Source organism: Papio anubis, chromosome 1 (genome assembly GCF_008728515.1).
Source record: "Papio anubis isolate 15944 chromosome 1, Panubis1.0, whole genome shotgun sequence".
Classification (NCBI taxonomy): Eukaryota; Metazoa; Chordata; class Mammalia; order Primates; family Cercopithecidae; genus Papio; species Papio anubis.
This window is the reverse complement of record NC_044976.1, coordinates 29,361,602-29,389,114: the sequence shown is the minus strand read 5'-3', so window position 1 is coordinate 29,389,114 and position 27,513 is coordinate 29,361,602. Positions and strand designations below refer to the sequence as shown.

Genomic DNA, 27,513 nt, shown 5'->3' with positions numbered 1-27,513 from the left:
CAGGAATTTGAGACCAGCTTGGCCAACATGGAGAAACCCTGTCACTACTGAAAAAAAAAAAAAAAAAGAAAAATTAGCTGGTGCATGCCTGTGATGGCTTGGCTCCTGGAGGTGGAGGCTGCAGTGAGCCGACATTGTGCCACTGCACTCCAGCCTGGGCCACAGAGCAAGACCCTGTCTTTTAAGAAAATGGTCTTTAAGCTCAGTGTATCCCTTAAAAGTGATGTACATGGATTAAGGACTGGAAGAAAGTACTGCAAAATATTTATATTTGTATGCATGAAGAGATTACAGGTAGTATGCTTTGCTCTTGTACATTTTGTATTTTCTGAATTTCAAACAGTTATAAAAAAGACAAACCTTATACCATCTGTTAAGAGCTTGGTCTGCCATTTTGAATGAAAGCAGATGGTTGATACATTTCCTGTGGAGTTTTGATGTTAGAAAAGACCTTGGAAATCGAAATTATTTAGCTTTTTCCCCTCAATGAAGTACTGTCCTTTACATTAATTATCTCTCTTTTAATTTTTAAAAAGGTTAGTAGATATGTTGAATATAGGTTGCTGAAATAGGTTGGGTGTATTCAATGAGATCTAGAGGTGATTTTATTTCATTTCATTTCATTTATTTTTTTATTTGTTTTTCTGATACAGAGTCTCGCTCTGTCGCCCAGGCTGGAGTGCAGTGGTGCAATCTCGGCTCACTGCAACCTCTGCCTCCTGGATTCAAGTGATTCTCATGCCTCAGTCTCCCGAGTAGCTGGGATTACAGGGATGCACCATCACGCTTGGCTGATTTTTGTAGTTTTAGTAGAGATAGGATTCCAACCATCTTGACCAGGCTGGTCTCGAACTCCTGACCTTAGATGATCCACCTGCCTCGGCCTCCCAAAGTCCTGGGATTACAGGCGTGAGCCACCGGGCCTGGCCTAGAAATAATTTTATTTTAGTATTAAGTGTTTCCTTTCTGTATCTAGAAGTAATAATGAGTAATCATACGCTTTGTCCTGGAAGTGTTCTAATATTTTTACATGATTTGAACCACCTAGTACTGTATGCACATTTTTATCCTCATTTTTTTTAAAAAAGTATGTTAGGCCGGGCGTGGTGGCTCAAGCCTATAATCCCAGCACTTTGGGAGGAGGAGATGGGCGGATCACGAGGTCAGGAGATTGAGACCATCCTGGCTAACACAGTGAAACCCCGTCTCTACTAAAAAAAATACAAAAAACTAGCTGGGTGAGGTGGCGGGTGCCTGTAGTCCCAGCTACTCGGGAGGCTGAGGCAGGAGAATGGCGTGAACCTGGGAGGCGGTGCTTGCAGTGAGCTGAGGTCACGCCACTGCACTCCAGCCTGGGAGGCAGAGCGAGACTCCGTCTCAAAAAACAACAACAACAACAACAAAAAAAGTATGTTAGTCCATTTCATGTTGCTATAAAGGAATATAGGAGACTGGGCAGTTTATAACAAAAAGAGGTTTATTTGTCTCAGGTTTGCAGACTGTACAGGAAGTAAGGTTCAGCATCTGCTAAGGCCTCAGGACACTTTTACTCATGGCAGAAGGCACAGTGGGAGCACATGTATCACATGGTCGGAGAGGGAGCTGGAGAGAGAAGAGGTTCCAGGCACTTTTAAACAGCCAGCTGTTGTGTGAATTAATGGAGTGAGAACTCACTCATTACCATGGGGTGGGTATCAAGTAATTCGTGAGGGATCGGCCCCCATGACCCAGACACTACACCCTGGGCTCACCTCCAACCTTGGAAGTCACATTTCAGATGAGATTTGGAGGGGACAAACATCCAAGCTATATCAAAGTATAATATCCTTTCCCCACTCCCCTCCCCCCACCAGAGGATAACTTTTCTTTAAAAAAAATTTACTGCTTTTTGGCTGGCCATGATGGCTCATGCCTGTAATCATAGCACTTTGGGAGGCCAAGGTGGGAGGATCACTTGAGCCTAGGAGTTGGAAAACAGCTGGGGCAACATAGCAAGACATAGCAATATCTATTAAACATAGCAATATCTATTAAAAAAATAAAAGCCTAAGATTTTAGTTTTCATAGGAGCTCAGTGAATGGTATGATGCTATTCAAAATTGAATTTAATTATTTCCTTCAGTTCCTCTACTGTGTTCCGTTTCTATGGACGATATCTTCATTTGTGGCATACTAGGAGCTATCCTAGATTTCTGCCTCCTGTTCCTGCCTATAGTAGTTCCGAGATTATACCTATGTTGCTTTATTTGATAGGCTCATGTTTCTTGCCTGGAGATGTTCAGTAGTCTTCTCACTGGCTTTCCTGCATCTCCCCTTTTCTTCTTTGTGGCAATTGTCTGTGCCGCTGCCAAATTGATGTTTTTGAAGATACAGTCTCCTTATGTCTCACCCTTTTGCGCACGCGCTCGTGTGTGTACGCTCGTGTGTATGTTTTCTTTCCTATTGCTTTTGGGATAACTTCTAAGCTCCTCATTATGGCATAGGAGGCCTTTCATGTTTTTTTAAAAAAGATATATATTTTTATTTTAAATTTATTATTAGTTTTAGAGAGGAGGGTCTCAGCTATGCTGCCCAGGCTGGACTTGAACTCCTGGGCTCAAGCAGTCCCTTCCCCCTTGTGTAGCTGGCACTACAGGCACATGCCATCGCACGCCCAGCTGCCTTTTGTGTTTTGGCCCAGCTTGCCTCTCCAGTCCTTGCTGGCACTCCATTTTGGCTATACTAAAGTATTTGTAGCTTTGTGAATACCCATCCTATTTTTGTAGTTTGTGCGGTTTCTCAGCATACTAGTGCTATTTTTATTTATGGAATTTTCTCCACTTGGAATCCCCTACCTTCCTCATTCACCTAGCCTTTTCCTCATCTTTCAAGCTTCAACTAATGTATCTTCATCTCTGATAAACATTCTCCTTTACTCCCACTTTTCTCCAAGTTTGGGTGCCTGCCTTTAATGCCATTATTGTATGTTGTATACATCTCATTGAAGCTTTTAGCTTCCTGTATTGGAGTTTAATATTTACTTTTTCCCTTACCATCCGGTGCTAGGAAGTTGTTTCAATAAAGAGAGTCTTGGTGGGGTGTGGTGACTCACGCCTGTAATCCTAGCACTTTGGGAAACCAAAGTGAGAGGATCGTGTGAGCCTAGGAGTTCAAGAATAGCTGGGGCAGCATAGTGTGAGGCCCTTGTCTCTACTAAAAAAAAAAAAAAAAAAAAAAAAGAGAGAGAGAGAGAGATTCTTGGGCTTAAGTCCATACCTACTGAATCAGAATTCTCAGTGATAAGACACAGTTCATGTATTTTGTTTTTAATATTCAATTTGTTGTTATCATTTTTGAGATGGAGTTTCACTTTTGTCGCCCAGGCTGGAGTGCACTGGCATAATCTCGGCTTGCTGCAACCTGTGCCTTCCAGGTTCAAGCGATTCTCCTGTGTCAGCCTCCCGAGTAGCTGGGATTACAGGTCCCTGCCTCCATGCCTGGCTAATTTTATGTATTTTTAGTAGAGAGGGGGTTTCGCCATGTTGGGCAGGCTAGTCTCAAACTCCTGACCTCAAGTGATCCGCCTGCCTCGGCCTCCCAGAGTGCTGGGATTACAGACGTGAGCCACTGTACCTGGCCTAATTTATTATTTTTAGAGAGAGGATCTCACCGTGTTGCCCAAGCTGGTCTCAAACTCCTGGCCTCAAGGGATCCTACTGCCTTTACTTCCTCATGTTCTGGGATTACAAATGTGAGCCACTGTGTCTGGCTAGATAGATAGATACATTTTTTCCTCCTATATTATGGTTATGAGTTTGTAAAAAAATTTTTATTTATTATTTATTTTTTTGAGATGGAGTCTCGCTCTGCCGCCTAGGCTGGAGTGCAGTGGCGTGATCTCTGCTCACTGCAACCTCCGTTTCCTGGGTTCAAGCAATTCTCCTGCCTCAGCCTCCTGAGTAGCTGGGACTACAGGCGCCCGCCACCATGCCTGGCTCATTATTTTGTATTTTTGGTAGAGACAGGGTTTTACCATGTTGGCCAGGATAGTCTTGATCTCTTGACCTCATGATCTGCCTGCCTCGGCCTCCCAAAGTGCTGGGATTACAGGCGTGAGCCACTGGACCTGGCATGAGTTTTTTTTAAATTTCCTGTGAGATAGAGTCTTGCTCAGGCTGGAGCGCAGTGGCAGCATCTCAGCTCTCTTGCTCACTGCAGCCTCTGCCTCCTGGGTTGAAGCAATTCTCCTGCCACAGCCTCCCAGGTAGCTGGAATTACAAGTGTGCCACCATGCCTGGCTAATTTTTGTATTTTTAGTAGAGACGGGGTTTTACCATGTCGGCCAGGCTGGTCTTGAATGCCTGACCTCAGGTGATTAGCCTGCCTCAGCCTCCCAAAGTGTTGAGATTACAGGCGTGAGCCACTGGGCCCAGTCTAACATATTTTTTTATATACACCCATCTATAGCCTACGTTATAGAGTCCTTACACATACATACATTTTTCTGTGTTTAAAAAGTTTTAGCCTGGGTAGGCCAGGTGCAGTGACTCACGTCTGTAATCCCAGCACTTTGGGAGGCCGAGGTGGTGGATCATGAGGTCAGGAGATTGAGACCATCCTGGCTAACACAGTGAAACACCATCTCTACTAAAAATACAAAAAAATTAATGGCCTGGTGGCAGGCGCCTATAGTCCCAGCTACTCGGGAGGCTGAGGCAGGAGAATGGCGTGAACCCAGGAGGCGGAGGGAGCTTGCAGTGAGCCGAGATCGTGCCACTCCAGCCTGGGTGACAGAGCGAGACTCCGTCTCAAAAAAAAATTTTTTTTTTAGCCTGGGTAACAGGGAGACCTCATCTCTATAAGAAAATTAAAAAGTCAGCCAGGCATGGTGGCATATCTGTAGTCCCAACTACTCAGGAAGCTGAGGTGGGAGGACCACTTGAACCTGGCAGGTCAGGGGTGCCGTGAGCCATGTTTGTGACATTGCATTCCAGCCTGGTTGACAGAATGAGGCATTGTCTCAAAAAGTGAAAAGGGGGAAAAAAAAATGTGTGTGTGTGTGTGTGTGTATAATTTTAAAACATTTTAAATAGCTATATAAATTCTCTCAATAAGTATATGCTTTAATAATTACTGCTATGTTTAGACTGTTTCCCTCTTCTCCTATTACAGTACCAGGTTAAAGATCTTTGTTAACAAATCTATGCCTGTATTTCTCATGATTTGCTTAGATAAAATTCCTAGAAGTGGAATTACCAGATCAGAGGGCATGAATATTAATCAAACCCATATTACATATTGTCAGATGTCCAGAAAAGTCAAATAAAGCAAGGTAAAGTTGTGTTTGTTTGTGTGCGTGTTTTAAAGAAAGGTAAGAATCATCTTAAAGAACCTAGCTCTAGCAGTACTATTTCTGCTATTTTACCACTTGTATGACTAAGGGCAGTTTCTCACATTATAAATATTTCTATGTAAAGCGTGTGTCATGTTTTTGATACTGTGCTAGATGCTCAAGGGATTATTTTTAGGGAGATAAGACAAGTCACCATAGCACTGTTAATAAGGTACGGTTTGGTACTTGGCGGGTGTTACTTCAGATGTTAAGGAGAATGTAGAAAGTAGTGTCTACCATGGTCTTTGAACAGTAGTCTACATTTCTGCAATGCCTAGTGCATTGCAAAGGGAGAGCGAATCAACTAGAGAAGTAATCTCAGGTTAAAGTTTTTCCCCCTTGTTTAAATGATTTCTACACCCTCAGTTCATGGAGACTAACACTGTAGGCATGCCTGGTAGCTGATATTTCTCCTTTGAACATATTTCTCTCTCTTTTTTTAAATCTTTAGCTTTAAAGATCATCTGCATTTTCTTCTGAAATAAAAGATATGCACCCATTTGGCCATATTTATTTATTCTTTAGCAGTTGAAGTATTAAATTATGCCAATTTTTTTTTTTTTTGAGACGGAGTCTCGCTCTGTTGCCCAGGCTGGTGTGCAGTGGCACGATCTTGGCTCACTGCAACTTCCGCCTCCCGGGTTCACGCCATTCTCCTGCCTCAGACTCCTGAGAAGCCAGGACTACAGGCCCCTGCCACCACGCCTGGCTAATTTTTTGTATATTTTAGTAGAGATGGGGTTTCACCGTGTTAGCCAGGATGGTCTCCTGACCTCCTGAACATGTTAGCCAGGATCATCTCCTGACCTCATGATCTGCCCACCTAGGCCTCCCAGAGTGTTGGGATTGCAGGCATGAGCCACCACGCCCGGCCCTGAATGATGCTAGTTTTTATTTTAAATCCTGAATAATCTTATATTCCTTTTTTTTTTTTTTTTTAGACTGAATCGTGCTTTATCACCTGGGCTAGAGCGCAGTGGTGCAATCTTGGCTGCCTCCCCGTTTCAAGCAGTTCTCCTACCTCAGCCTCCTGAGTAGCTGGGAATACAGGCGCCTCCCACCATGCCCAGCTAATTTTTTGTATTTTTAGTAGAGGCAAGGTTTCACCATGTTGGCCAGGCTGGTCTCAAACTCCTGACCTCAAGTGATTCGCCTGCCTCGGCCTCCCAAGTGCTGGGAGGCATGAGCAACTGCACCCAGCCTATATTCATTATGTTTTAGATGTTTAGCTTTCTCATGGGGAAATAAATACCCAGACCTAAACCTTTTCACTGTCAACCTGCTAGTCTTGGAAAAGAATTTTAATGAAGTGTTACCGATACTTAGTTTCTGTCATGTCAGCAGAGAAATATCAACAGGAGTGATTGTAAAGTGGCTAGTCTTAAAATCCAGGTGTTACGATCTTTGATCCACTGCTCAATTTATTTCGATCTGATCTATATTATTTTCTAGCTCTTCTGGTTTATTGCTGAATAGTCGATGCATGGTTTTTCTTTGTAGGATATTGTGACTTCATAAAGAGTGAAAAATCTCACACTGAATATTGTCTTTTAGTTTCTTCTGACCATAACCCCTTGTTTAAGTCTTGTGTACAGTACACTGGTTGGTATCTGTTCTTAGCACAAAAAACTATGTGAAGCCAGTGTTCAGGGAAGAAACCACAACCATGGTAATCAACAGTATCTTTACCTTCTCTCATATGGTTATCTGACTCATCAATTACTCTTATCTTCGTCTAAAATGGGGCAATCAATCATACTCTTCTTCATGATAGCCATTTACAACTGCCCTTGTGCTGAACCACCCACATTAATGTATTTTAGGCCTGGTCTTGATGTAAGTTCTTTGCCTTTGTGTGGTTTTTCCTACCCTTCGTGTCCTCTTGAGTGTAGCTCCAAAGACCTAAACATGTCCTCATGTATAGCCAGGATCTTTATAGCATTCTTCTAAACAGAACACTGAGTGGCCCCCAGAGCACTCTGAATACCTGCCCCCCCTGCTGTCCAATCCCATGTTTAGCTGTGTGCCCTGACGAGGGAGCAGGATGTTTGCCTGAACGTACTTTTTATAGAGATGAGAGTCTTGCTGTGCTGCCCAAGCTATCTTGAACTCCTGGCCTCACCTCAAAAGTACTGGCCTTGAAAGTACTGGCCATGTAGAGGTGTGAGCCACCCTGTCCAGTCTGCTCTTGCCTTTGATGACAATAGGAACAAGTGGTAAAAGGCATAAGGAGCTGAATTTGGGCCGGGCATGGTGGCTCACACCTGTAATCCCAGCATTTTGGGAGGCCAAGGCAGGCGGATCACAAGGTCGGAGTTTGAGACCAGCCTGGCTAACATGGTGAAACCCCGTCTCTACTAAAAATACAAAAAATTAGCCAGGTTTGGTGGCACGTGCCCATAGTCCCAGCTACTCAGGAGACTGAGGTAGGAGAATTGCTTGAACCCGGGAAGCAGAGGTTGCAGTGAGCCGAGGTAGTGCCACTGCATTTCAGCCTGGGCAACAGAGTGAGACTCTGTCTCAAAAAAAAAAGCTGAGTTTGAATTCTATTTCGGATCTTTATCAGTTACGTGATTTCTGTAAACCTTGGTTTCCTCATATATAAAATGGAATAATGTCTGTGTTGCAGCACAGTGCCTGGTGTTCAGTGTTGTTGTTATTGACGGTTAATAAATGATACAAACATTCATTCATAACGTCATGCAATAGGTTTTGCAGCTATTTATACCAAAAGAGGTTTTTGGGTTTTTTTCCCCTCCAGTAATTAGGAAAGAATGATTTATCTATATTTTGTTTAAGGACTGTAATAACTTCTTGCTTTTCTTTTTTTTTTTTTTTTTTTTATTTGAGACGGAGTTTCACTCTTGTTGCCCAGGCTGGAGTGCAATGGTGCGATCTTGGTTCTCTGCAACCTCTGCCTGCCAGGTTCAAGCGATTCTCCTGCCTCAGCCTCCTGAGTAGCTGGGATTACAGGTGCATGCCACCACGCCTGGTTAATTTTGTATTTTTTTTTTTTGAGACAGAGTCTTGCTCTGTTGCCCAGGCTGGAGTGCGGTGACGCGATCTCGACTCACTGCAAGCTCCGCCTCCTGGGTTCACGCCATTCTCTTGCCTCAGCCTCCCGAGTAACTGGGACTAGAGGTGTCCGCCACCATGCCCGGCTAATTTTTTGTATTTTGAGTAGAGACGGGGTTTCACCGCGTTAGCCAGGATGGTCTCAATCTCCTGACTTCGTGATCCGCCCGCCTCGGCCTCCCAAAGTGCTGGGATTACAGGTGTGAGCCACCACGCGTGGCCTAATTTTGTATTTTTAGTAGAGATGGGGTTTCTCCATGTTGGTCAGGCCGGTCTCAACTTCCTGACCTCAGGTTATCTGCCTGTCTCGACCTTCCAAAGTGCTGGGATAACAGATGTGAGCCACTGCGCCCCATCAACTTCTTGCTTTGCTTACAAATGGGAATAACAGTACCTGTGTTTTCGGGGTAGTTATGACTATTTTTTTCTTTTGAGACAGAATCTTGTTTTGTCACCCAGGCTGGAGTGCAGTGGTGCAGTCTCAGCTCACTGCACCTTCCGCCTCTTGGGCTCAAGCGATTCTTGTGCCTCAGCCTCCTAAGTAGCTGGGATTACAGGCATGTGCCATCATGCCTGGCTGATTTTTGTATTTTTAGTAGAGACAGGATTTTCGCATGTTGCCCAGGCTGGTGGCAGGCTCAAGGGACCCACTTATCTCAACCTTCTGTGTAGTTATGACTATTAAAAGAGATGATGAAGTGTGTAAAGTATTTATATGATCAGGACCAGACACAAAGTAAGTCTTAGTAATAGTTGTTGTTATTAATACAGATATGTCGTGTGCAGAAGATGCTGTAGAACAGACTTACTAGGTTTTTTTCCCTTTGATGATTAAATTCAAATTAGATTAAAACTTATATTCTCTTTCTTTTTCTCATTGCTCAAGTTTCTCCTCTTTGCCTGCCATTTTCTCACTGGTATTTCCTTTCCATAATGGTTCTTGGCATCAACTATTCTGATTATATTGTTCTGATCCCTTTTAGTGAAATGGAACCATCATGATCTAGGTTTCTGTATGCAAAAAGTCCTTGAGAACAAAAGTAGGTGTGGAGATGAATAGCCTATCTTTATGAGGAAATAATCTAGGAGAGGCAGTTTTATTATTAAAGTATGAAAATCTACTCTAGTTAACAAAAATTCAGGGTATTTAATGAAAGAACACTAAGGACACTCTGAACCCCAGAGCAAGAAATATATACGTGGGCTTCCTGAATACTTGGAGGCTTTCTGTTTTTTTTAGGGGCACAGTAGTCCATTGTCTCTGCTTCCTTCAGCACATTTCTTTCTCCGTGTTGACTGCTACTTTTTGCGTATACATCAGTTAGCCGCCACACCCGGGTAATTTTTGTATTTTTGGTAGAGACAGGATTTCACTGTGTTGGCCATGCTGGTCTTGAACTGGTGATCTCGGGTGATCCGTCCACCTCGGCCTCCCAAAGTTCTGTGATTACAGGTGTGAGCCTGTAAATTTGTTTTAATATAGACATTTTCAGTGTGATTTAATGAACTCCCCAACTCAGTGATACTTTTGTAACTGAGTTTGCTTTCTGTAATCAAGCAACAGACAACTAGTCAAATTGGCTCCAGTAAAGGGACGTTCATTGTAAAGACACACTGAGAAGTTCAGGACAAGAATGCCAGCAAAGCAAATACAAGAACTGAACCAGAATGCTAGCAAAGCCTGTGTTTTTAGTGGTTTTATTCCAGAATGCATGGTCTAACATAGTGTTTGCTTTATTCTGCTTGAGATTCAGTGTTCAATAATATCTGCTTGAAAAATTGATAAATTGTAATTATTCAAATAATTGATATTTCTATTTGGATCATTAACTTCTTACAATTCAGAATTCCTTTGTGCCCACGTCTGTTTAAATTTATTTTCCATGGCTGGGTGCAGTGGCTAATACCTGTTATCCCAGCACTTTAGAAGGTGGGAGGATTGCTTGAGGTCAGGAATTCGAAACCAGCCTAGACAACATAGTGAGACCTTGTCTCTACAAAAAAATAAAAAACAATTAATTGGATGTGGTGGTGTGTGTCTCTAGTCCTGGCTATTTGGGAGGCTGAGATGGGAGTTTGAGGCTGTAGAGAGCTGTCATTGCGCCACTGCATTCCAGCCTAGGTAACAGAGCCAGACCCTGTCTCAAAAAAATAAAATAGGCTGGGCGTGGTGGCTAACACCTGTAAGACCAGAACTTTGGGAGGCCATGCCGGAGGATCACTCGGGCTCAGGGCTTTGAGACCTGCCTGGGCCACATAGTGAAACCCCATTTTCTACAAAAAATACGAATATTAGCTGGACATGGTGGCACATACCTGTAGCCCCACCCACCTGCTCAGGAGGCTGAGGTAGGAGGATACCTTGAGCCTGGGAGGTGGAGATTACGGTGAACCTAGATCGCACCACTGCGTCCAGCCCGGTCAACAGAGTCAGACTCCATCTCAAAAAAAAAAAAAAAAAAAAAAAAAAATCAGTAAGGTCGTCTTCTAAAATTCCTTTATTTCTTGGCTTGATAACCAGTATGGTCTCCTAATTCTCTTCCTAGCCCTCTACTTAGATTTCCATCTTTTATTTCTACTAGTCTACACTGTAGTCATGGAAAATAACTTTTTTTTTCTTTTTTTTGTATGTTTTTTTTAGAGACAGGGTTCAAGCGATTCTCCTGCCTCAGTCTCCCGAGTAGCTGAGACTATAGGCGCGCGCCATCACGCTGAGCTAATTTTTGTATTTTTAGTAGAGACGGAGTTTTGCCATGTTGGCCAAGCTGGTATTTAACTTCTGATCTCAGGTGATCCGCCTGCCTTGGCCTCCCAAAGTGCTAGGATTACAGGTGTGAGCCACCATGCCCAGCACACTTTATTTTATTTTTGAAACAGGGTCTCCCTCTGTGGCCCAGGCAGGAGTGTAGTGGCATGATCTTGGCTCATTGCAACCTCCATCTCCAGGGCTCAAGCAGTCCTGCTTTAGCCTCACGAGTAGCTGGGACTACAGGCACATGCCAAAAGATTTGTAAAGTGATGCTTTTAATTTTTCATTTTCCAGAATGTGGTAATATAGTTCCAGGTTTGTCTATTTGAGCAAAAACCTGGTTTTTTTTTTTTTTTTGAGACGCAGTCTCACTCTGTCGCCTGGGCTGGAGTGCAGTGGCCGGATCTCAGCTCACTGCAAGCTCCGCCTCCCGGGTTCACGCCATTCTCCTGCCTCAGCCTCCCGAGTAACTGGGACTACAGGCACCCGCCACCTCACCTGGCTAATTTTTTGTATTTTTAGTAGAGACGGGGTTTCACCGTGTTAGCCAGGATGGTCTCGATCTCCTGACCTCGTGATCCGCCCGTCTCGGCCTCCCAAAGTGCTGGGATTACAGGCTTGAGCCACTGAGCCTGGCCCAAAAACCTTTAAAAAAAAAAAAAAAACAGGATCCCACTCTTGCCCAGGCTGGAGTGCAGTGGTGTGCTCATGGCTCACTGCAGCTTCAAATTGCTGTGTTGCCCAGGCTGGAGTGTGACATCTGTTTATGGGCACAGTCGTAGTACACTGCAGCCTTGAACTCTTGGGCTCAAGCAGTCCTCCTACCTGAGCTTCCTGAGTAGCTGAAACTACAGGTGGACGAGACTGCATCCAGCTATCTGTTTTGATTTTATAATATGCTATGTGGTAAAATACCAACTCAGTGTGCTAAATTATGGTTCTGGTTAGGGCAGAATCCATGTTTGAAAAAGAATGCAGGTATTGAGAATTACAGAAGAAAGTTCTGAGATCTGGAAATGGGAAGAAGCTCAGAAGCGCAGATTATGTATATGGATGATAGCCTTGGGTGGGATGAAGAATGGAATATAGAGTTAGGTTAGGCACTAAAGTTGTCAGCTCACTTCACCTCTTTAGTAAAGGGAGTGGGAGATGCCTTTATTGGGAGGAGCAGCAGCAGAGAAAGCCTGGGTTGGGATGAGGAAGTTACACATTTTTGGCAAGTGGCCCAAAGAGAAAAGTAGGAAATGGTTTTGTGAAACCAGAGGAGATAGATAAGGTCAATCAGTTGAAAGGGGGTGTGAGGCGGGGGCTGGGGGGGACGTCGAAGGGAGATATTTTGCAAAAGCAAAAAAGGAATTAGTAAATAGTACTAGAAAGTAGGGCCTGGTGCGGTGGTTTATGCCTGTAATCCCAGCACTTAGGGAGGCCGGCACTTAGGGAGTTGGGTGGGTCATGTGAAATTAGGAGTTCGAGACCAGTGTGACCAACATGGTGAAACCCCATCTCTACTAAAAATACACAAAAATTAGCCAGATGTGGTGTGGCATGCGCTTGTAGTCCCAGCTACTTGGGAGGCTGCAGCAGGAGAATCACTTGAACCAGGGAGGCGGAGGTTGCAGTGAGCCAAGATCACGCCACTGTACTCAAGCCTGGGCGACAGAGCAAGAGTCTCAAAAAACAAAACAAAACAAAACAAAACATTAACCTGACACTCAAATAGATTTCTAGAGAAAAGGGAAGTGTAGAAGAAACTTGAAAGGCTTATTCTACCTTGATGGGAGCATTTACTCTAATTATAATTGACAGCTAGCTTTTCTCGTTTATCATGGAAAATACTTCACTTTTCTAAAATATTTCTTACAAATATTTCTTACAGTGCCTTCATTCTTTGGTTTCTCTTGATTCCTGAACATCTTTTTCTGAGTAATTTGTTTCCTAGGAAGAATTTTGTCTGGAGAGTCTGCCCTGTGCCTGTGATTGTACAAAATACAGCTCCCAGTATAAATATATACGTTCCCAAATAGTTAAAAACTTTTGTGAGCGAATGACTTGGTTTATCTCATGTAGTCAACGTGGGTGAATGGTTTAAAGTGGAGTTTCTGCACTAGTGAAACTCTTAGAAATTGAGCCTCCTTTCTCAACAATTGACTATAAGAGGTAGGGCAGGAGGGTGGTATACAGGGATAGGGAAAGAGTGTGGTTCTTGTATAAATGAGGCAGAGAGAGATACCCTGAAAGAGGGGAGGGTGAGTAGAGAGAAAAAGAGAGGGAGAGAGGAGACCAGACAGAGAGAGAGGGCCGGGGGAGACAGGGAGAGAGAGTGCACACATCAAGAGAGCGTAGATAAATGGTGAAAGAGAATGGTGGCAGGAAGATAGTGTAGAAAGGAATGGAAAATGCTACAAGGGCAGGATGAGCAAGTTTTGAACGTAGGGGAAGAGATAGTGAAAAGCAAAGGCAAGACCAAGAGAGCGCATTCATCAAAACCCACAGCAGAAACTGACAGCAGTTTTATCTAGTAAAGTAATAGAGTACTGGAGGTGGGAACTTCCTTTGACTGCCAGGGGCAGCCTGGTGGCACAGAAAAAGCCTTGAACTTTAAATTGGAAGACTTGGATTAAGATCCTGGCAGTGCCGTTTAAGTGCTCTGAGCCTTAGTTTCCTCCTGTGCTCTTCCCTACTTAACAATGGTTGGAGAAGGCATTTCTCGGAGGATAAGTTTCCTAATCTCTAAAATGGGAATAATCACTATGAGATTGTTGTGATGGCTACATAAATATGCACAGCACATACTTTTTTTCTTATTCTTCCTACTTAGTTTCCTTGGGACATATAAATAGAATTTTCAATATTTCTGGTTGAAACTGTATTTGTAGATTTTGGATTTCCAAGAAATGCCTAGCTCTATTTAAATGTATAATTAGATTCCACAGAAAGAGCTAGATACAGAGCTTTGTGCATTTGATTTACATGCTTTGTCAATGTTAATGCTGGCCTAAAGGTTTATCATTTCATATAACATTTGTAGAGTTCCCAACGAACATCCTGTCTTCATCCTCCCTACACTCCTTTATTTTTATTATATACAGTTTAGGAGTCTATTTATTGTGCTCATCTAAATAATGTAAATACTGTGTAAGATGATCATAGCTCCTATTTCAGGGCCTTTTTGAAACACCACAATATTATAAGCCTTGTCTGCCTCTTTGTGCTCATGTAACTAACTGAATTTTACTCTGACTTTTATAAATTTCAGTGTTCAGTGAGCATTCCCAATCTTTTGTATCTTAGTGATACAGTGTGTCTCATTTGTAGCATAGTATTGGCTGTGGGTTTTAAAAATATATGATTGAAAACAATAATGCAACTGTATCTTTATGCAGTGTTAGTTCTGACAGTTAAGATTCTTAGTGATGTAATGTATAGGCAGCTAGGCAGCATGTTAATTAAATTCCTTTTTTTTTTTTTTTTTCCGGAGCCGGTCTCACCCAGGCTGGAGTGTAGTGGCTTGATTTCCGCTCACTGGAGCCTCGACTGCCCAGGTGCAGGCTATCAGCCTCAGCCTCTGGAGTAGCTGGGACCATAGGCGTGCATCACTATGCCCGGCTCTTTTATTTTTATTTTTATTTTTAAAAGTTTTATTTGTAGAGACGGAGTACTTTATTGCCCATACTGGTCTTGAACTCCTGAGCTTTAGTGATCTTGCCTCAAATAAAATTCTTAAACTGATTCTCTTAACTGTATTCTGGCTCATGTTCTCGATACTCTTCTCTCATTGCTTGGCCCTAACTTGACCCTCTTTACGTTTATCCAGTGGTAGAAATTGTAAACTGACATTGGAAGGTAGTGGAGATCAGAGGGAGGAGTTTGAGAGAAACTCCTGCTTCAGGTAGTCAACATTGTTGTTTTTTTTTTTTGGAGACAGAATCTCGCTCTGTCGCCCAGGCTGGAGTGCAATGGCGTGATCTTGGCTCACTGCAACCTCCGCCTCCCGGCTTCAAGTGATTCTCCCACCTCGACCTCCTGGGATTACAGGTGTCTGCCACCATGCCTGGCTAATTTTTGTATTTTTTTGTAGATATCACCATGTTGGCCAGGTTGGTCTCGAACTCCTGACCTCAAGTGATCCTCCCGCCTCAGCCTCCCAAAATGCTAGGATTATAGACTTGAGCCACCGCGTGCAGCCTTTTTTTTTTTTTTTTTTTTTTTTTAAAGAGGATCTCGTTCTGTTACCTAGATTGGAGTGCAGTGGTGCGATCACGGCTAACTGCAGCCTCTAGCTCCTGGGCTTATGTGATCCTCCCACCTCAGCCTCCTGAGTATCTGGTTGTGTGCCACCACAGCCCAACTAATTTTTATACTTTTTGTAGAGAGGGCAATTTTGCCATGTTCCCCAGGCTGGGAGCCTACGTCTTTAATAAATAAAGGAATGTACTCTTGAATCCCTTGCCTGGGGATGGGTAGTGACTCTAACCTCAGGCAGCAGAAACAGCTTGCTGCTTATAACAGAGAAAACCAGTAAACTAGTTGAATTATAACTGTTTTGAATAATCTATTTCACACATCATCCTTGATGTTACTACCTTGTAGGAATGACTTTGGAGATAGGTAGGTAAATGGAAGCCTAAAGAGATTGTTATGCTGTAGGTAGGATTACATTTAACAATGAGTAAGGTTTGGAGGGATTCTTGTGACACGTTATTTTCTCCCCCTGGATATGAGGTTTGGGGAATCCCAGGGATCTCCCAATGTGGAGAAATATTGGGATATACTTCATTATAGGGTTTGCATCCCCCCCTTTCCTGAGGTTTACCAAAGAAAAATAGTGGATTGGAGCAAATGCACTCCCTGCTTTAACTTAACTATTCACAACTGGGGAGGAGCCATGATCTTTTGACTCATCAGGTCACATAGTCATCTTGAAGACATCATTGCTCTTCAGCATGTTGGTCTTTACTTATTAAATTAAAAAGTATGAAAAATAGCTAACATAATTCTCTTGATGGAATTTGCTTTTTCATTTATTTGGATTTTGTGCTTTTCATGTTTTGAAAATAAAAGGGAATGGGAGGGGAGAAAGTAGGGGTCATTGCTGAACCCTGATGCTTAAAGGTAGGTGAATGTTTAATCTCCGTCGCTTGATCATGGCTATTGTCTTTGCCAATGTCTGAAAGTTAGCATAGAATAAATTTTCAGTTGTGTGTAATGTGTATGTAAAATTCAAGATGCTGACTTGAAGATTTTTCCATCTCTATTCTAAACAATAGGTGCGTTCCATGGATGAACTGAATCATGATTTTCAAGCACTTGCTCTGGAGGGAAGAGCGATGGGAGAGGTAAGTGAACTGGTGTGTCAGAAAAGTGGGTTGTTTTTAAGGGAAGGTTGGAGTTGTCTTTCATCAAATGTGTCCAAATCTAGTCTCCAGAAATATGTGCTTGCTTTTCCTTGTTGCCATTCTCATGATAGGGACAGGATGCTGGAGAATTTTGCCAAAACTATGTCATTAAAAGAAGAATGTTAACCATAACCTAATGTCTTAAAAAAAAAACAAAGTAGCCAAAATGTGAGCATAAATTATTGAATATTAATGTCAGCTATAAATTGAGTCATTAAAAGCTTAAGAAGTATTTTAATTTTATATGCATTAAATTAAAGGCCAACCTTTGCCTCATTTTCCAGTGGCTAGGTTCCCCCCCCCCCCCCCCCCCCAATGGCAAAGGGAGTCTTAGATTGGCTTACTAATCAGAAAATGTCAGTAACCTATTTTTAGAGTAGTGCCTTTTTTGAGGAAGTTGTTTAGAGCTCCATTGTGAAAAGGAAGTTGTTAGGTTTCTGGTGGAGGAATTACGGAAGGTAGAGACCTGAGCTAGTCATACCTTACAGGAAATTCAGAAATAAGAATTTTGCTTTGATTGTAATGTTTAAAATTTGCAGAAACAAAATTTACTTTTATCCATTGCATCAATAGAGAAGGTTGCCATAAGTCTTAAAAAGGAAGGGGAGTATAGATATTAACATGTAGCCAACTGCTGGCTATTCTAGCTGTGACAATAAGCATGTATTGATGACAAAGATAGAATATACAGTTTGAATTAACTACTTAAAATACCACAGACCCACAAGTGGTATTTGTTGTGGCTTTCTTGTTCTGGAAAGTAACGTTAGGTTTTCTCTTCCATTTCATTTTTTGTGTATCTAACATTTGATAGCTCCTACATTGATTTTAATGTTTCACAAGAGGGAGAATTACTTTATTCTACGGTCCTCATTTATACCATTTATTAGATACATTTGTCCTGTGATTTAGCAAATATTTGATCCCCAGGCACTGTGCTAGGTTCTGAGGTCAAAATTAGGATAATCACACTTCTGAGTTTGAAGCAAATATTCCTTGATTGCCTTTGTGGTTAGGCAGTGAATAGTTAAAAATTGTTGATGTCTAAACTGAGATTCTTGCTTTCTTTGTTATAGGATTTTGTTTCTAACTTTCTGAATCGTCTTGTGGCCACAGAGTCCAGTGTCCTATCATCTTGAGTTCATACATTTTTGGTCTGTTTTCCTCCTAGAATTTTAGGAGATGATTGGGAGATGTCCTTGTATTTCCTGTGCCTGTCACTGACACAATGCAAATCAATAAACCCTGTATGGTTTAGAAAGTCTAAAAGACTTTGTCACTAAGTTTTTGGAGCAGATTTGAACAGAAAGTTAACGTATTTGTTGGATATTAAGCATAGAAAGAGAAACTGTGTTTATTGTCTTTCTTACTCCTGTAATTCTAACCTGGTGTATTCCACCAAAAATCCAATTCCAGGTTGTTTTTCTTTCTTTTTTGAATTTTTTATAAAAATAGAAACAGAGTCTCACTATGTTGTCCAGACTGGTCTTGAGCTCAAGTGATCTTTCTGCCTTGGCCTCCCAAAGTGTTGAGATTACAGGCATGAGCCACTGTGTCCAGCCTGTTTTCCTTTTAAAAAAATTAATGATACAAAATAAGAATAATGCCCTATTATTGTTTTGTGAGCAACAGTTTATAATCACCGAATGCTAAATTTTTTTTTTTTTTTTTTTTTTTTTTGAGACGGAGTCTCACTCTGTCACCCAGGCTGGACGAATGCCTAATTTTAATTGAATAGCAAGCAATTTCACTAGAGGGTAAAGTTTATTTAAATGACAAGTTGACAGTGTTAAATTCTTTTTTATCATTTTTTTTCTTCTTCCAGAAATGCTTGCTTTTTTTTTTTTTGGTATATGTGTATAATTCCTCGGGCATGGATATAGGCATATGTTAATAACAAAACAGTATATTCCATTAGTAATGCTGTGTCATTCTTCCTTTCCCCACTATTCACAAGTAACAGTAACAACTACCATTTATCAACCATAGGTAGATGCTAAGGGGTTCTTATGCATTATCTGATTAATAACTCTATGAGGACAGTTCTATTATCTGGATAAGGAAAAAGTCCAAGAGAGACAAAATAATTTGCCCAGGGTAACACATCTAGTAAGTGATAGGATTCTTCCCTGGCTTCCTCCCACTGCAAAGCATGTGCCCTTAATTAGGGTAAATGAAGTTAATATCTGTAAAATAATTGAGAGGTTAAACATTTCCTAAGTGTGGAATGAGGTTTCTTTATTCAAGGAATTCTTTTATTAGCTAGTTGAGGAAACAATGAATATACATATAAACAGAAAGAGCAAATTTTTTTCTATGTATGGTTGGTGTTCAGAGAAGGAGGGAATCATTATTGACAGGACTATTTAGACTTTAATGGAGGAGGAGACATATTCCTTAAAAAGCATCTTCGGCCGGGCGCGGTGGCTCAAGTCTGTAATCCCAGCACTTTGGGAGGCCGAGACGGGCAGATCACCAGGTCAGGAGATCGAGACCATCCTGGCTGACACGGTGAAACCCCGTCTCTACTAAAAATACAAAAAACTAGCCGGGCGAGGTGGCGGGCGCCTGTAGTCCCAGCTACTGGGGAGTCTGAGGCAGGAGAATGGCGTGAACCCGGGAGGCGGAGCTTGCAGTGAGCTGAGATCCGGCCACTGTACTCCAGCCTGGGCGGCAGAGGGAGACTCCGTCTCAAAGAGTCTCAAAAAAAAAATAAGTAAATAAATAAAAAGCATCTTCTAGTTTAGGCTTTGGATAGGTACAGATTAAGAGAGGTTTTTTTGCAGCAACGTGAGAACAGCACAAAAGAAAAAATGAAAATAAACTTTTTCTTTTTTTTTTTTTTTTTAAAGAGACAGAGTCTCACTCTGTTGCCTAGGCTAGAGTGCCGTGGCACAATGTCGGCTCACTGTAACCTCTGCCTCCCAGGTTAAAGCAGTTCTCCTGACTCAGCCTCCTGAGTAGCTTGGGACTACAGGTGCACGCTGCCATGCCCGGCTAATTTTTTTTTTTTTATTTTAGTAGGAGCAGGGTTTCACTGTGTTGCCTAGGCTGGTCTTGAACTCCTGAGCTCAGGCAGTCCGCCCGCCTCGGCCTCCCAAAGTGCTAGGATTACAGGTGTGAGCCACCGTGCCTGGCAGAAAATAAGCTTTTATAATAAAAAATTTAACTTCATTAAATTTTCTTCCTTTTTAGCAATAAAATATCTCTGAGAGGGAGTGTGTGTAAATACAGTATTTACTGGCCAGGAGCGGTAGCTCACGTCTGGAATGCCAGCACTTTGGGAGGCCGAGGTGGGCAGATCACCTCTACTAAAAATACAAAAATAAGCTGAGTGTGATGGTGTGCGCCTGTAGTCCCAGCTGCTTGGGAGACTGAGGCAGGAAAATCACTTGAACCCAGAAGGTGGAGGTTGCACTGAGCCCAGATAGTGCCACTGCACTCCAGCCTGGACGACAGAGTGAGACTCCGTCTCAAAGAAAAAAAAAAAAGACAAAAAACAAACCAGTATTTACCCATATAAACACTAGACGTAAATTGCATGACTTTTAAGCCAGGCACAGTATCTTCGTTACAGTTATTTGTTTTTTTTTTTTTTTTTTTTTTGTGGCTGTGTGGGCACCTATGTGCTTGTGCATCTGTGTGAGTCTAGGGTAAACGCTAGTTATGTAAAGAATGTATGGAGTCTTTAGAATTCAAATAGAATTGGTTCCCTTCAAAGTAATTGATTTCTAGTAGTTAAAGTTAGTGCTGGTTGGCTCTTGTTACTTTTTTTTCTTCAAAGCCACTGTTGGCCTCTTGGTGTCACTTTGAAAGGTTTAGAGTATTTCTTAGAAGAAATCTTGCTAAGAAGTGACTACTTAAAATATCACTCTCCAAGCTGTTCTTAGCTGAAGGACTCATAGTACAAGTGCTTTATGTGCCTCCTATTCTACAAAGCTCATATAAAAAAGAAGATAGGAAAATATGTTAGGATCAGGGCCACAAATTATTTAAAAATGTTTTGTCTACTTTCCTTGTTAGCCCCTTTCATTTGGCTTAAAGCCCTGAAAAGTTTAAAGGCACATACTTTAGCAGATTTTATTTGCATATCAAGAGATCAGTCCATTAATCAAGGATCCTAGAAAAAGATGTTTGTAGTACAGAGGAAGGCTCACTGACCTTGGGCTTCTGGGCTCTATTTCTAAATTGGTTTGATTTATGATCTTGCATAACCTGTTTGCTCCACCTGTAGGTTGGCAGCATTGTTACTGTTCATGACCTAGAAAAGGATGGATTTTTAAAAAAGAGAGAAGTTGTAGTTGGAAAGTACTTTGAGAGTTTGACAGAAAGGTACTTTGTTCGCATAATTGGTTTTTTAACTTTTAAAAATCAAGGACCTTTTTTTCCCTTAAGATTCTTTAATGTTTTATGTGTAGTAAACTTGACAGCTTCCAGGGAAGTTAAAATAGTAGTGAATACTAGCTTATTTCTACAACAAATGAATTGTATTTAGATATGTGAGTCTTCATCTTTGTCTTAGAAAGCTGAAGCATAGAAAAACATACCCTTGATTATAACAAGTTTGTCAACCTGACAAAGGAAATCTAGAAAGTGCTTCTGTGTATAGAGTGATAACGAATCCTACCTTCTTCACAGGAATTAGGATAACTTGAGATGTATTTAAATTGTAGCTTTATATTCTCATTAGACATTATATAGTACTTGATCCATAGGTGTGGGATAGCAGAATGGCAGAGGGAGGAATTTGATAGTGATTTGGGTGAGCTTTAATCCAAAGAAAGGCAAAATTTGGTGGGCTAGAGGTAGCATTGGATTGGGCCAGAACTCTGACACCACAACTTCTTAGAGCCGAGGTTCAAACATTATCTTCTTTGGACTTACTTTTTTCTACCCGTAAGATAAAGGTGTTGAACTAGATAATTTCCCAGGACCTTTTCAGGTCTAAGATTCTGAGAGCTTGCCCTTGTTTCTTTCTTAAAAAAGATAGAAAAGAGGAATTGTTCTGGCTTTTTTAGGATATACTAGAGAGTGTCTAAAAGATATCCTTTTAGACTGACTTTCCCCCTGTGATTTAGAGATTTTGTAACTTTTCATTGGTTTTTTTTTTTTTTTTTTTTTTTTTTTTGGGGGGGGGAGACGGAGTCTCGCTGTGTCACCAGGTTGGAGTGCAGTGGCGCAATCTTGGCTCACTGCAAACTCTGCCTCCTGGGTTCAAGCGATTCTCCTGCCTCAGCCTCCTGAGTGGCTGATGTGTGCCACCACACGCCCGGCTAATTTTTGTATTTTCAGTAGACAGGGTTTCACCACATTTGCCAGGATGGTCTCTCTTGACCTTGTGATCTCTCTGCCTCAGCCTCCCAGAGTGCTCTGATTACAGGCGTGAGCCACTGCGCCTGGCCTCATTGGGTTCTTTAAAGTGACTTATTCACTGTCTGCAGCTGCCCAAGACATTTGTAAGTGTCCATGAGAGTTCGTGGGATGGTAGTACTGGAGTCAGGGCAAGTATTAGCCTGACTCTAGTATGGAGACTAAATCTGTTCAATTTTTTTCCACATCTTTCCATTATGGCAAACAGTGTCTCAATAGAATTGGAGGCTTTTGAATAGCTAAAAGTACTTCTAGAATCCACAGCTTTGGGAGGGCTACCTTGACACTGGCTGTTCCTTGCAATTAGGATGCCATAAAAGCAACGTAGTTGACTCCAAAATGGATTGAATTTTGGGAAGATGTCTATCAGCAAAATCATATAGACTTTCTTGCTGAAGGGATGAAAAATTAATAATACCTTGAGGTATATTAATATAAAAATATCTGACCAAGCAGTGTAATTAATTCCCCTTTTTCCTCAAAATGTAGCTTTTTTTCTTTTCTTTCCTTTTTTTTTTTTTTTGAGATGGAGTCTCACTCTGTCGCCCACGCTGGAGTGCAGTGGTGCGATCTCAGCTCACTGCAACCTCGATCTCCTGGGTTCAAGCAGTTCTCCTGCCTCAGCCTCCCAAGTAGCTGGGACTATAGGTGTGTGCCACCATGCCCAGCTAATTTTTGTATTTTTTTTTTTTTTAGTAGAGACAGGGTTTCACTATGTTGGCCAGGCTGGTTTCGAACTCCTGACTTCCAGTGATCCACCTGCCTTGGCCTCCCAGACTGCTGGGATTACAGGCGTGAACCACTGCGTCTGGCCAAAATGTAACTTTCAAGTACAATAGTAATAGTAAAAACACCCTAGTTCCCTTAACTTTTTGGGTTTTTTTTTTTTTTTTTTTTTTGACATCTTACTCTTAAAAGGAAATGTTTATTTTAGAAGAAACTGCTAGCCACACCAAGTGGCCTGGAGGAAGAAGATCTTGGTAAATGGCTTATATTAGGTTAATGACTGCTAGAGATAAAGTGACCTTTTTATCATTATTGTTTGAGGAAGCTCCTGGGACCCAAAATAATAATTTTTGGATTGGGATTGGGCACTTTGAGGAACGAGATAGGAGAAGGTGTTTTCTAACCCTGGAAATGTGGTCATATTTGACATTTTGAACATGGTTCCCAGGTCAGTCCTGACTTTGAGACCAAAGCACAAACCCCACCCATTCTTCTATCTGTCTTCTGACCTGCACTGGGAAGACCAGGAACCTACTACTGTGTGTAGATGTTAAGCTGTCTTGGAATGTTTGAATGCAGCATATCATATGTTTGCAGCAGAAGATCCACATGCTGCTTACTTTGTCTTCATTAAATTTCTTCCCTTTCATCAACCTCCTTTGACTCTTTTATCCATATTAGCATGCTTTATTGGAGGGAAGACTATAATAAACAGTAACACTTTTCAATATAATGATCTATATGATATCATTATCCATATGATTCTCCCAATAGGTTTTTGAGAGGTATTATTCCCATTTTTTTTAGATGAGCAGAATGAACCCTAAGGTTAAATGACTCCAGCTAAATTCTTAAGTGTCAAGATGGGGATTATCTTCAAATTCTGTTTTTTTTTCTAGGCTCGGAAGTAATAGTAGCTACAAAATATTGAGTGTATACAATTTTCGCAGAACTTTGCTAATCACCTCATGTATGTTACAGTTTTTACAGTGGTCCTGCAATATTATGGTGCCCTTTTTTTAAGATGAGGTGAACAAAGATTAGAGAGGTTAATGTAATCATTAAGACTGTGTTTGAACCCAGATCTTTTACTACTCAAATCCTGAATTTTTCTGGTTGGTTTCTGCATATTCAGAGTCTACTTATTCAAAATTTAGCTTCAGCTATCAGCTCCCCTATTAAAGCTTTTTTGCTCCCCCCCATTAGAAGCTGTGAAGGGGAATTCAAGTAGCAAGTGATTTGTAGTATTCTTACAGAGATGATACAAATGATGATCTGGGCTTTATCTTCTGCATACTGGACTTCAAGTACTGTTTCAACAGTCATAGCCCAGTTTTATACATAATGATTCGTGTATATACGGTGATGTTTTCTTTTTTCTCATACAAAAGTTTGTTGAGGGTGGGGCTTCAGCTAATAATGTGCTTTGTAAACAGTAGCTGCTAAATATATTTTATTGAAAGAATCATATATCAGTAAATATTTTTTCCTAAGCATGGGTTCCTTTTTACTTTTCCTTTTACATCAGAAATTGGTATCCCTATCTATTCCCCCAAGGGAGCTCAGTTCAATTTAGTAAATATTGGTTGTATTTTCTGTTCACATGACTTTTTTATCCTCGGGGATGTTGGGGTGTAGAAGGAGAGAATAAGGAACAGACAAAACTGAAAGCATATATTCAGGCTGTCTGCAAATATATACATTTAAAAGCTATTCATTAGCTACTTTTGCAAAAATAGAGTGTAGAATACAAACAATAAATCAGCAGTGCTGTTATCCAAATTAAATCCGATGTATAAAGGCATTTTTAAATAAAGGATCTTTTGTTTAATATTGTTGTTACTGATCGATAGTACTTTCTCTGGGCCATCTGTTGGAGCACAGAAACATATCCTCATTATATATACAGTAACCAGACATAATGATGTTTAGAAAAATAGAATTACTTTTGTTACATTGCTTTCTCAAGCTAGTATTAAACTATGTTGTGTGTAATTCCTTCTTGGTTACTGTAACCTTGCTAATAAGGAACCAGAACATCAAAGCAAATACATTGTATTTTGATTAATTAGTATATGATGTGGTTCTCATTGTAGTGAAGCATGTAGCAAATGTTTATTTTTTGTGTTGTATTCCCTATATACATAGCAGGCATATTTATGAAATATTTATTTCCTATAGTGAAGGAAAAGGGGAACTTGTCCATACTGAGATCTTTGTCTTGTCAGATCAAAACTTTTAAAATACCCTGAGGCTGACTGGGTGTGGGTTCATTAGAGTATTTGGTCCCATCTTGATGCAGATTATTCTTTGTTATCTCAGTCGGGCTGTTTGCTTCCTGCTTTGGGGATGTGAGGGGGTCATGAAGCAATCTAGATGTTTTCATCATTGTATTTGTGAACTTTACAGTATCCTGAGGGGTCTGGAGCTTATCTTTTGTATACTGGGTTCGCAAGTACTGTAATATGTAATTATTAAAGTGAAGACCTATTATAAAATGAATGTGGTTATGCTATAGATCAAACCATATAATCAAAACAAATTGTTATACCAAAAAGATACTTGCACTTGCATGTTTATTGCAACACTCTTCACAATCGCACAGACGTGGAATCAACTTTGGTGCCCAGCAACAGTGAATTGGATAAGGAACATGTGGTACACCTACACCCATAAAAAAAGAATGAAATTATGTCCTTTGCAGCAACATGGTTGCAGCTGGAGTCCATTATCCTAAGTGAGTTATCACTGGAACAGAAATCCAGATACCACATGTTCTCACTTGTAAGTGGGAACTAAACATTGAGTACACATAGACATAAACAAGGGAACAGTAGACACTGAGGACTCCAAAAGGGGTAAGGGAAGGAGGGAGGCAAGGTTTGAAAAACTACTTATTGGGTAACTATGTTCACTATTTGAGTGACAGGTTCAGTTGAAGCCCAAACCTCAGCGTCACACAATATATTATAGCCATGTAACAAACCTGCACATTTGCTCTCTGAATCTAAAAAAAAACCGTGTAGTTTATTCATATATAAAAACATGTGACCTTATTTATAGGTAACCTATAGATAATATAACATCCCTTATATGCTGTTCCTGTATCATGCAGAAAAGCCTGATTCACTCTGGGAATTTCATCATTTTATCAACATACTTTACTGTCAGTCTCTCAGGTTTTATGAAGATAGTAGAGAAGAGAAATTTCTTGGCTGTCTTCCATTAACGAAATGGGAAGATATAAAGAAAGCTTTACTTGGGCCGGGCGCAGTGGCTCAAGCCTGTAATCCCAGCACTTTGGGAGGCCGAGACGGGCGGATCACGAGGTCAGGAGATCGAGTCCATCCTGGCTAACGCGGTGAAACCCCTTCTCTACTAAAAAATACAAAAAACTAGCCGGGCGAGGTGGCGGGCGCCTGTAGTCCCAGCTACTCGGGAGTCTGAGGCAGGAGAATGGCGTAAACCTGGGAGGCGGAGCTTGCAGTGAGCTGAGATCCGGCCACTGCACTCCAACCTGGGAGACAGAGCGAGACTCCGTCTCAAAAAAAAAAAAAAAAGCTTTACTTTCAGATTCAGAAGGGCATGTGTATGGGAGCCTGTTCAGGTTAATTCACGACAAAATAACATGGAGTGTAAGGTGCTAACAGTATTTCTGAATGTTCTTTAATGGACTTGCTTTATGAAAGTATGAATGATATCTTTTGAAGTGCTTGGTTTCTAGGATGAAGTCGTAGCCAGACAGGGTTGTGTTCTTTGGTGTGTGCAGAAAACAGGAAACCCCTGTGCGTTTTGAAGTTTAATGGTAGTCATCAAGTTAGCAATTCTATCTAATATCTAATTTGTGGTTGTCCTAAAATTTGTTTATTTATTTATGTTTTTGAGACAGAGGCTTGCTCTGTTGCCCAGGCTGGAGCGCAGTGGCACTATCTTGGCTCACTGCAACCTCCACCTCCTGGGTTTAAGCGAAAATTCTCGTGCCTCAGCCTCCCAAGTGACTGGGATTATAGGTGCCTGCCACCACACCTGGCTAATTTTGTACCTACTAGAGGCAGGGTTTCACCATATTGGCCAGGTTGGTCTCGAAAATCTGGGCTCAAGTGATTCGCCCGCTTCAGCCTCCCAAAGAGCTAGGATTACAGGCATGAGCCACCGCACTTGGCCTGGTTGTCCTGAAATTTAAAATCTACCAAATTCTTATCTTGACTTGATTGCTCTTTTTGCTCTTACTGTCTCCCAGCAGCCTACAGTGGATCTTCAGGGCAGCCTCAATACCCTTTGGATACATAAAACTTGAACTTTTGATACTATATGTACAGATTTGGATCTGTTTGTGTTTTTATTTTTTATTTTTGTATTTTCTTTTTCTTCATGTACCACACAGGAGACTTAATGGATTCTGTTTTCATTTAGCTTTTGCACTCAGCTGTCTGCAGAATAGATTCCTAATTAAAAGAACTCCAGTGATAGACTGGCTTATGTATACCTAATGAATTCATTCTCAATCGTCATAATAGGCAATGACTCTTTTGAAATTATATAGCTTTTGTCTTATTTGATTTAAAATTTTTTGAGTTGGAGCCTTTCTGTGTTGCCCAGGCTGGATTACAGTGGCATGATCTCGGCTCACTGCAACCTCCGCCTCCCAGGTTGAAGCAATTCTCCTGTCTCAGCCTCCCAAGTAGGAGGGACTACAGGTGCATGCCATGACGCCTGGCCAACTTTTTGTATTTTTAGTAAAGACAGGGTTTCACCACATTGGTCAGGCTGGTCTCGAACTCCTGACCTCAGGTGATCCACCTGCCTCAGCCTCCCAAAGTGCTGGG

General features: G+C 41.4%; 1 protein-coding gene across 34 annotated transcripts in view; it reads left to right on the top strand.

Moving 5' to 3' along the window:
* Window positions 1–27,513, top strand: part of PUM1 (pumilio RNA binding family member 1) — a 136,609-nt gene that overhangs the window by 21,668 nt on the left and 87,428 nt on the right. For 31 of the 34 annotated variants that reach the window (XM_009203404.3, XM_009203407.3, XM_021938631.2 and 28 more), the window contains exon 3: window positions 16,463–16,531. In XM_009203404.3, coding sequence (XP_009201668.1) covers window positions 16,463–16,531 — 69 coding nt within the window. Of the gene's footprint in view, window positions 1–5,210; window positions 5,312–16,462; window positions 16,532–27,513 lie in introns of all 34 variants that reach the window. The other 3 variants (XM_031666454.1, XM_031666452.1, XM_031666451.1) reach the window with 1 other exon arrangement.